The sequence below is a fragment of the Asparagus officinalis genome, chromosome 7 (genome assembly GCF_001876935.1).
Source record: "Asparagus officinalis chromosome 7, Aspof.V1, whole genome shotgun sequence".
In the NCBI taxonomy this organism is placed as follows: domain Eukaryota; kingdom Viridiplantae; phylum Streptophyta; class Magnoliopsida; order Asparagales; family Asparagaceae; genus Asparagus; species Asparagus officinalis.
The window spans coordinates 55,081,662-55,092,657 of NC_033800.1; the positions used below are offsets into that span (position 1 = coordinate 55,081,662).

The window sequence follows — 10,996 nt, forward strand, 5'->3', positions numbered from 1 at the left end:
CATATGACCCATGTGTTTATATGCACAAGCTACAGGATGGTGAGCTCATATATTTGCTTTTATATGTTGATGATATGCTTATTGCTTCCAGGAATTCTTCGGCTATTCGAAAGCTGAAAGAGGAGTTATCATCCGAGTTTGAGATGAAGGATCTTGGAGAGGCAAAGAAGATATTGGGTATGGAGATCGAGCGAGACAGGGTGAAGGGGAAATTGAAGCTTACACAGAAGAGCTACTTGCAGAAGATGTTGAAGAAATTCAGCTTTGATGGCAATGCAAAAGCAGTTAGCACACCATTGGCTCCCCACTTCAAGCTTTCAGCGTTGATGTCACCTGTTTCAGTTGAGGACAGAGATTATATGTCGAAGGTCCCATATGCTAGTGCAGTAGGTAGCTTGATGTATGCGATGGTGTGTACGAGGCCAGATTTGTCACAGGCCGTGAGCATGGTATCGAGATACATGCATGACCCCGGGAAGGGTCACTGGGAGGCCGTGAAGTGGATTCTACGGTATGTTCGAGGCACCGTGGATGTTGGTTTAGTGTTTCAGAAGGATGAGAAGGACGGGCAGGCTTGTATTGGTTATGTGGATTCAGATTATGCTGGAGATCTTGACAAACGCCGGTCTACGTCAGGTTATGCTTTTACATTGGCAGGTGCACCTGTATGTTGGCGTTGCACGCTTCAGTCCACAGTGGCTCTCTCTACTACAGAGGCAGAGTATATGGCAGTTACTGAAGCTATTAAGGAGGCTTTATGGTTGCGTGGATTATTGGAGGACTTGGGGATTGCACAGGAGACTATTCGGATATATTGTGATAGTATGTCGGCTATCTATTTGGCGAAGAACCAGGTTTATCATGCGCGCACGAAGCACATCGACGTCAGATTCCACTTTGTACGGGACGTCTTGGATGATGGAGATGTCATATTGGAGAAGGTCCACACAAATGACAACCCTGCAGATATGTTGACCAAAGTTGTTTCAGGAGTGAAATTTGGTCATTGTTTGAAGCTTTTGAACATCCTTCAGTGCTGAGGCCTTTGGAGGCCATTAATATGAACTACGTTCGGCTTGATTCCTTGGGCAAGAGGATACGTAGGCAGTCTTTAGATGCAGCCGGTTTGATCACTGCTGGATGGTGATCGGTCGACCGGGCCGGTCGACCGGAATTGATCGCGGTCGACCGGTCCGGTCGACCGACGAAGCGGATATCAGTTTTTTCTGGTTTTCAACCCGGTTCGTTTTGTAAGTTCTATATATACCTAAACCTGTTTGTTTAGGGTAGAGGTTGAACGAATTTGAGCAGCCAAAGAGAGAGAATCATTGCATCAAGTTGTGAGAGAGCTTTGAGAGATCTAGAGCTTTGTTTTAGGGTTTGGTCTGAGAGATTTGTAACCCTATTTGTATTCTCTTGATTTCTAGTGGAAGAACTCACCCCTCCTTGCCCGGTGGACGTAGGCAACTTGCCGAACCACGTAAATTCTTTGTTCTTGCTGTGATTGTGGTTTGCATATTGTTTGTGGTTTAGTTCAAGTTATTGTTCGTGTTGCCCTAGAAAGCTTCCGCCGCGCACAACAAAGGTAACTTACCTGCCAGGTGTTTAGGAATCCCCTTATCTTCAAGATCCTTATCAGTAAATGATTGTGTGAGTTTTAATTGAGAAGTTAACAAAAAGAATCACTTGTTGGACATCAAGATTGCTATCATTTGCATGGAGATACCAATTGATTAAGTACGTCCTCTATAGTATGAGTACTTATTGGGGAGGTATTTTCTTATTACCAAAGAAAGTTGTCAAAATGGTGGGAAAAATATGCAGAGACTACCTATGGTCAGGGGATTTGAATAAGCATAAAAAGGCTAAAGTTGCATGGGAGAAAGTATGCACTCCAAAAAGTCAAGGTGGGGTTGGACTTCACAATATGCAGATTGTTAACAAAGCTTTAATGTTGAAACATATATGAGCTATAGTTTTGAAAACCGATTCCTTGTGGGTAAAGTGGATACATAGTTATTATTTGAAGAATGACAGTTTTTGGTCCCTGGCTAGCAAAGCTCATTACTCTTTGTGTTTTAGGAAAATCTTGAAGCTTAGGGAAGTGACTTTACGATCGATTGAATGCTCTGGTGGGGTGATTAAGTGGAGAGGTGGTAAGCCTCGTTTTAGAACCTCTTATACCTACAATATATTAACTGCAGCAGGGGAGAGAAAGCCATGGTCTAAACTGGTCTGGAGCAGGTTTGTTCTTCCTGAACATTCTTTTATTGCTTGGGTGACTTGCCTTGATAGATTACCTACCAAGTTAAAGCTGATGTAAATTGGGGTTATTACTGATGATCTATGTCATATGTGTTCTTTACACAATGAGTATAAAAAGCACTTATTTTTTAATGTAATTTTAGGTCTTAGATTTGGATACATGTCATGGCTTATGTACAAGTCCAACATGTTCCTATAAAGTGGCAGGAAGTGATGATACTTTTGCAGAATATGTGCAGGGAAAACTCTTCAAATAACTGCATCGAAGAGCAGCTCGAGCAGCATCTATCTATCATATATGGATTGCTAGAAATAATGTGGTGTTCGAGGGCATAAACAGCACTGTGAAGGAGTGTGTTAAGCAAATCATATTTGAGCTGAAAATTCAATGCAGCAAAATAACAAAGATGAACTGTGAAGGAGTGTGTTAAGCAAATCATATTTGAGCTGAAAATTCAATGCAGCAAAATAACAAAGATGAAAGATACAAAGCTTAACAGGGAATGGTGCAAAGCAATGTGCGTATATCCTACATTTTGTGCAAAGAGCTGAGGAGGTTTTTTGTGTTTGGCCAGTTAGTAGTTAAAAGAGTTTTGATACTTTAGATGTTATGTGATATCTTATTAGAGAGAGTTTTGTTTTGTTTAGTCTTGGTGTATGTTCCTTGAGTTGTGAGGTTTCGTACTTTGAGTATTTACATTGTAATTGCTTATTGCAAATTTTGGCAATAAAATTAGTTACTTACCAAAAAAAATTCAATAGAAAATATTACAGTTGGTTTATGCAAACAAAAATTTTAACTATCATTCTCAACTATTATGATGTTAAGTAAACTGTTGTTTGTGAAGCCTGATTTACATGAAGAATACATAATACTGGAATTCAGAACTGTGTTGGGAAAAATTGAGAAATGTTGTAAGATAAATTCCACAATCCCAGGATAATTTCTCAACTAAATGAGACAAAATAACACTAGGGATTTTTAGCGTGGAAAACCCTCCAAAATGAGGTAAAAACCACGGGACCCGTAGGCCACTTAAAACTTCCACTATAACAATAATGGGATTACACACTTCACCCTTAGGTGGATCTCTCACACAAATACAATAACAACACAACTTCAATTTGTGGATAAAACTTCACAAATTGGCTCTTAATTTTTCTTCTCAGAAAAAACTCTCTATGTTTCTGAGGATCTCACACTTTGTTTCTCCTTGGTTTTCGATGCTGAAACTGAATGAGGGATCTTCAATTTATAGAGGAGATCAACCTCCTCTCTCTCCTCAAATTTCGTTGTGAGTTACACTGATCCTTTAATACCTTTCCATTTTTGTCAAGCGTGGGTCCCACACGTGAAGAAAAATTCTTTGCCTTCGGCAGCCGACATCTTCTTTGCCAATTTTTCTTCTTTGCTTTCTTTTGGTAGCTGGCTAACGTGACCTCCACCCTCTTGTTTGCTGGCCCACGTGAGGTGGACCAACAAACTGAACCCTATAGGATACACAACCTATTTTAAATGTTAGTTAATAGGGCATGTTGACCCATTTTTACTTCAAAAAAATGTAAATGTTAGTCAAATCTCGTTTGAACATGTACCCAAGTATTTTCTCAGTTCGTGTGAGACTAATCTCACACTTGCTTTTATTTCTTAGTTAAACTCGTTAACTTAATTTCATTGGTGGAAAAAAAAAATGATAAAATATTATTGGTCATCAAATCAAATTGAAGATGAACGAGCCCTAAGCTTTGGTATAATTACTAATATACAAATGCGAAGGAAGATGCATCAACCAAAATAGTGAATTGCCGGAGTAAAATGTAATGGAGGCCTCCCTTCAATAGCTCACATATCCATCCTTTTGAAAGATCTTAGAAAGAGCGCTAATCCAAATACTAAAAGAGAGAATGGTGGGTGATGTATCCTTCAATGATACTGGCTCGTATGCTGTTAGCATAACGCATATCTTAGTATCTTAATTTGTTGATGAATTGAATTGTTATTATCTGAATACGTATCTGTTTTAGTGACACCAACCAGTACCGTAGAGGAGCACAACTTTTTTCACCTACTCATGCTAAAAAATATTTATTTGCTATAAATTGGGGTTTCCAAATCGAATTTATTTAATCAAATAATTAAACCAAAGATCAAAGTCCTACCTTGCATTTTCAGAAAAAAAATTAAATTATAACTGAATATATAGACTTATACTAAAATCAGCAGACTAAAACATTTCCTCGTTTTTTGCAAATAACATGGATGCATGTACAAACTCCCTTCTTTATGACTGCATGGCCTTCACAAAACCAACAAGTCCAACGAAAAGAACCAGTCATATATTGTATACCTTTCTATTATAAGCTAATTAATGAAGAATAGCGATGGCCTTGATTTTGGTGGAAGTTAGCAAACTGATTTCTTTATCCACCACCCATAATTAGGCAGTTGGGTTTAAATAAAATTGCATATTGATAAATATGAAGATTTGGAGTGTACTTTCGAATAGAGAAAACCCAATATAAACTAATTTATTTTCCATATTGCCAAACGAGCCTCCTTTTGTCCATGAAAGCCAAAACTGGTAAACTCAAAACAGGTGACTTTTATTTGACATATTGAAGCTAATAGCTTCCCTTACTCCCCATATACTAATAAATATTGGTTACCAATGCAAATAGAGAAAAGGTCTAAAAATACATGAAATGCCAAAGCGGCTAAAATTTCAATAATACAAAAATTCATTTGTTAATATGAATCACACATCGCAAACACTTTCCGTCTTTCATCAGATTGAAGGCTTCATTGATACTGCTAAATGGCAAGTCATGTGTAACAAGACCATCGACTTGTATTTCCTGTATATGTGATGTTGCATTAGCAATTGTTTGAGATAATCATAAAATCAAATATTATGTGTAATAAATGCATATAGATCAATTATAACAGTGTACATCATAAAATTCGCCACTATACATAATATTTAGACTAGCAAGAAAAAGGCAAGCTAACAACAAAATAAATGCCTAAACTCATTGCATTACATAAGTAAAAACCAAATTGCGTTTTGCTGATATAATATAACTTTTTACCTTATTCAAGTACTTATCAACTAATGATGGAAGATCAGACTTTGGCTTCCATCCTCCAAATAGAGAACCCTTTAATGTTCTTCCTGAGAGGAGCAAAGCATAATGTGCTGAAACTTCAGGCTTCACTTTTGGTACACCTAATGTCACAGTCAATCCCCAACCCTAAAGATATCGAGAAAGAAACCATCATAAACTTAATTAAAGTTACTATATAGAAGAACTGAACCTAGAAGAGAGGATGTAGATTACATCACAGCATGATTGCAGTGCACTAGATACAACTCCAGTATCACCAACACATTCAAAGGAGTAATCTGCCCCTCCATCAGTCAGCCTCTTAATAACCTGCAATTCCAACAAAAAAAATAGTATCCTTACCTGTATACTAAAATTAAGCACATTCCAATAACTAATTTATTGTACATATCAGACTTTGGGGTACAAGAACATCAAGCAAATAAGCTGAAGAGCACTATGTACTAACACCGTCTCGGTTAAAAGGCAGTATTAAGGTGCTAAGAAGCAACTGTTACATCTCAAGCAAGATCCAACATACTTTTTTTTTCCAGTTTCAATTTCATACCTAATCCAAGGTTTTAGCTTATGACTCTATATCTATAACAGTTACCGGTCCCATCTGAATTTCAATTTTGGCATTCATAGTGCTAACATAAAAAGATAAATAAATCAAATAAATTTTAAATGTCTCACCCAACATTCTCCTATTGTCTCATTATCTTCATTTGCCCTTCGCCGTGTTCATGCACAATGAAGTTTAGCAATATATGCTAATAAGCTAGCATATACGTTGTTCGGGGTTATTCCACTAGCTCAATTTCCCCATTTTGCATGCTTTACATACAATTTAAGGGGTCTATAACTATATATCATACAATTTGCAAATTTGCAATCAATGCGCAGCAGAATTATTCTTACTGCTCATGCTTCTAAGAGTACTATAACACCAATCTGAAAACACGCCCACTGCTTTGATGAAGTGAAGTGCCTCTTGTGAGCTTTGTTTTCCGACTATCAAGGTTAGCAGAAGATAGGTTACCTGTTGAACGGGTTCATCGCAGTCACCTGGATTTATTACTTTTGTTACACCAAAAGCCTTTGCTGTAAAATCAACAAAATAACAACATCAACAACATCAAAAATATCCATCAAATACAGTTGGTCACTCTAGGTGATATTGTTGGATTGAGAAGAGTGTAACTATATCATACCTTTCTCATATTTGTCAGAATTTGTATCTACTCCAATTATTTGTGATGCACCTCTTAGTTTGGCAGCTTGAGCAACCTAATTATTTATAGTAATTGAAGAGCCAATTACACCCAATAAGATAAAATATCCGATCAATTTTTGCGTTATGTATAATTAAAAAAGGTTGTAGTAAGTTTCTTGTTACTCACTGAGAGGCCTACAGTTCCAAGACCAAAAATAGCTACAGTTGATCCTTTGGATATATCAGCAACTTTCCAAGCTGCACCAATGCCTAATTACATAAAAAGAGAAAAGAATGCTAAATGTCTTATCTGAGGCAGTATGATTGCATCTGCCAGAGGCCTAGAAATTAAAATGTACAAGTGATAAGATGGAAAAGGTTAAAAAAATGCATCATGAGAGAGAAAACCATGCGTATATTTCAAAATATAGAAACTATGCATTTTTGCAATGGACCCAATTTAATTCAATTTTGCCTTCAATCACATGTAGCATCGTAGAATTAGCACATGTTTAAGGCTCTTTGTTTTAAAGATCTCTTACTTCATAGTCAAGGATTTAGTCACATGTGTGCTTCACTTAATATACATGACCTGGTTTTGCTATTTCATGCTTTATTTCACATAAAACCCGCTAATGCCAAGGGTTTCCAACATGAACTTCTCTGTATGTTCACCTAGAGTAAAGAATTTGCATGTGCATTTGCAATTCATAAGGACTGAAACAAATAGCATCAATTAAGATACAGAAAAGAAAAAAAAACTTCTACTCCTATTTTTTGGGCATTGATTACGTGAATCCTATTCTTCCATTCAATTTTGATGAGGGCCATCTCCTAACATAAGCTAACCATTATCATAGCCTTCTTGATTGCTTCCAATCAAGTTCACTTAGGCCCACTTCTAGTACTCCTTGCCGTCAACTGTAATATTATCATTTATCCTGACTACTGCATTTAGTAGCCTCTGTTACATAGAGCCAAATCATAGCAATTGGTTCTCTCTCATTTCATCCGTGTGAAACATAAACTTTAACATAAGGATTTTATGCAGGTACCTCTAAACATATAGCTCTAACTTAAATATAGCACAAAAGAATGACAATAACTTTACCGGCAGCAACACCACAACTTAGAAGGCAGATCCTATCCATCGGAGAAGCTGGGCTGATTTTCACTGCGCACCCAGAGTGAACTACCGTATATTCGCTAAAGCTTGAAACTGCACAATAATGGTAAACAGGCCTTCCTTTGATTGAGAACCGAGTCTTCTGATCCGTGTGCATAACACCCTTCCTTTCAAGACCCAATTTCTGGCACATGTTACTCTTACCAGATACGCAATGCTTGCAGTGCATGCACTCACCGACAAATACTGTGAGTACGTGATCTCCAACTTCGTATTCGGTTACCCCGTCTCCCACACTCTCAACAATCCTGTCAAAAAAAGTTTTAACGCATAATGTACTTAAATAATAGTGAATACTAAATGTATTTTTTTCGTGTAGGTGTGTATGTATGCGTAGATGGGAGGAAAGGAGAACCCCGATGCTTCATGGCCAAAAATGCGAGGAAATAGAGCAGGTTGAGCCTGAAAGAAAACAACATGAGAGAGAATTTAGAGATTGGTAGAGGAACTAACAAAAGCATCATCTTAGCATCAGAGAGTATACTGACGACAAGGGAGTGATCCACTTTTCACTGATATCCTTGCAGTAAAAGTTGATATTCATGAATATGACTTTCAACAAAAAATACTGAATTGCATTGTCATCAAATGTGCACACCTCATTGTGTCTCAAGATGCGGGGCGGTGATAAAGCACACCACATTTGATGCAGCAACGCCTGTTTACGCCTTTAAAGCACCCTACGAGAAGATGCTTCACATAGGGCACATGCCAGATGTAGTCTAATATATTTTTGTTCTTAATGTTTCAATCGGGTCTTTATACTTGACAATCCATATACGAAAAAGAGAAGAAAATTCATGAGACAATTTTACTAGCTCGACTGGGGACCATTAATCGTTCTCGTTTACTATTTGATTTTTCTTTAATATTAGTCTTGATTTGACTTTTGATTTCAAAAATTATGAACTTTACTACAATGTTGTGTGCGTTAGCATTATGAATTAAGAACTTATCGGCAGTAGATATTATTTATTTTGACATATTTTTATGTTAAAACTCATAAACATATTCTTTCATGCTTGATTATCTATCTTGAAAAATTATGTGTGGTGTTCTCCTCGCTTCATTTGGGCCCATGCATCATATTTTGCTTTGCACATGTGCGCGTAGGGGGACTTTGCACCCCACATTGTGCATCACGATTCACGCATTGATAACAATGTTGAATGGTTAAAATTTATTTAGACTCTAGACTCCCTATTCCAGAAGAGCAGCACAAGATAGTAAAGAAACTATAAACAAGACAAAAGATAAAAACAAAGAAAATAGTTTCCACACTGACACACCTTAATTGCCTATAATGTAATGCATTAAACTGTTATACTAATTTATGAGCCAGTACTTTTCAAACCAGCTAAAACCATTTAGAAAAAAGGACAACTCCTGTAAACTTTAGTCCACTGAGGGTTTTGTCCGCCAACTTTTTATCCATTAGATTTGCTTTCAGATGTGTTGTGTGATACACATGAAGGCTCCCTTTGAGATGCTTGCCTTGATGTGTATCACACGTCAACACATATCTCAAAGCAAATCCAAAGGATACAAAAGTTGGTGGACAGAGACCTTAGTCCACTGAAGTTTACAGGAGCTTTTCGCTTTAGAAAAATATGAACGAAGTCAAAACTAAGAATCATAATTCCCATAGAAATGCAATCCAAGACTTGACTTGACAGGTGTCAAATAACGAAAGAATAGCTAGTAATCAAAATGATATCACAAACCTTCAAGAGATGAACATTGCCCTTATATGCAAATGGCAGAGGAACATTTACCATTCGAGCAAATTATCAGGGTTGTTTTTTTTCTTTCAAATTTTATGGGCAGGTAGAGGCATCCTAGAGGAGCGGTTTTGAGTTGGCCTGAGATTTTCTGTTGGAGAGGGGTTCTCAAGGGAGGTAGATTTTCGACAAGGAGAAGTTGTGTGGTTTTATGTTTTCTTGCTTATAGAAGGATTAAAAAGTAGTATCTGTCCCTTAACTATACACAAGCACACTGTTCTTTTGCACAATTTGTAAGAATCCAAGTCTTTAACCTTTTATTTTTTCATCAATTTGAAGTTTCGAACCTTAGGATATTGTACATGTTCAATAGCAAAACGCATATGATTGGCATAAGGTTTTTGAGATATGGACAGCACATGTATTAGAGATAAAGCCTTTGTACATGATGTGTTTTTATTTGTGCTCCGATGCGTTATGGAAATGAGGTCAAGGTCAAGGTCAAGGTCATTGTGCATCACCTAGCTGATTACAGGGGAAGATAAAGGCATACAATCAAAGACGCTAGATGGAATCACTTTAGTAAGGCATAAGATCTTAAGTAGAAAAGAAGAAGAGTTTACTATCTTGCCCAAAAAACAGGCTATTAGATCAGAAAAACCCTGTAGTAAACATGTGAATTACAAACTAACTTGATAACATTTCTAGTTAGGTTTGATGTATTCAAATGTGAAGTCTGCATTGATTGTAACATCTTAATGCAAAATAAGTTATCTCGGAGTCAATCCTCTACCTAACAGAAACCCACCTAATTCCTGGTTCTCTGTTACATATCATTCTTTAGATTTAAAATTAATCTTCAAAGTTTTGCTATCTGAAACCCTAAGTTGTCATGGTATGCATAGGAATTGTTGGGCGCAGAGTCACGCCCTCACGCCGCGGAAGCGATATCACCTGAGAGATAGACCTGGCTTTTGTTGACACAAAAGCACAAGTCAACTTCTATATTCTTGTTTCTCAAAGAAAACAAGAATAGAAAGTGAAATTCTTATTTCTCAAAGGAAACAAGAATCGAAAGTGATATATTTCATCAAAGTGAAATATACACTCTTCCTCTCATCAGTTCTAAGACTGAAATATCAAGGGAACCTACAAGCTATGGCAACACACAGTAAAGGACGGGACAACATATTTACGTGGTTCGACAAACTTGCCTATGTCCATGGGAGGAGGTTTTCACTATGAGGAGAATACCAAACTATTACAAGTTCTCTCTCAACTCACTCTTTCTTTTCTCTCAAAAGAACTCCACACAACCCACACTCAAAAAACTCCTCCACCCCTTCTCTATTTATAGGAGAGAACATGGGGCAAATCTGAGATTTAGGCGGGCTCTCGCGGGACAAATCGCGGGCACGCGAGAACAAATCTCGTGCACGAAACTGGCAGGCAGCGCGAGCACGAAATCATGCAGTCCTCGTCGGCGTCGTGGGCTTGGCAGGC

At 37.4% G+C, this 10,996-nt stretch overlaps 1 protein-coding gene across 1 annotated transcript in view; it reads right to left on the reverse strand.

Annotated features, from left to right (window-relative positions):
- Positions 4,849-10,996, reverse strand: part of LOC109849168 (alcohol dehydrogenase-like 6) — a 12,178-nt gene continuing 6,030 nt past the window's right edge. The window contains exons 3-10 of the mRNA XM_020418981.1: positions 8,128-8,174; positions 7,698-8,020; positions 6,774-6,856; positions 6,585-6,660; positions 6,413-6,474; positions 5,605-5,700; positions 5,356-5,517; positions 4,849-5,121 (exon numbers count right to left, since the gene is read on the reverse strand). Coding sequence (XP_020274570.1) covers positions 5,005-5,121; positions 5,356-5,517; positions 5,605-5,700; positions 6,413-6,474; positions 6,585-6,660; positions 6,774-6,856; positions 7,698-8,020; positions 8,128-8,174 — 966 coding nt within the window. The 3' untranslated portion in view covers positions 4,849-5,004. The remainder of the gene's footprint in view (positions 5,122-5,355; positions 5,518-5,604; positions 5,701-6,412; positions 6,475-6,584; positions 6,661-6,773; positions 6,857-7,697; positions 8,021-8,127; positions 8,175-10,996) is intronic.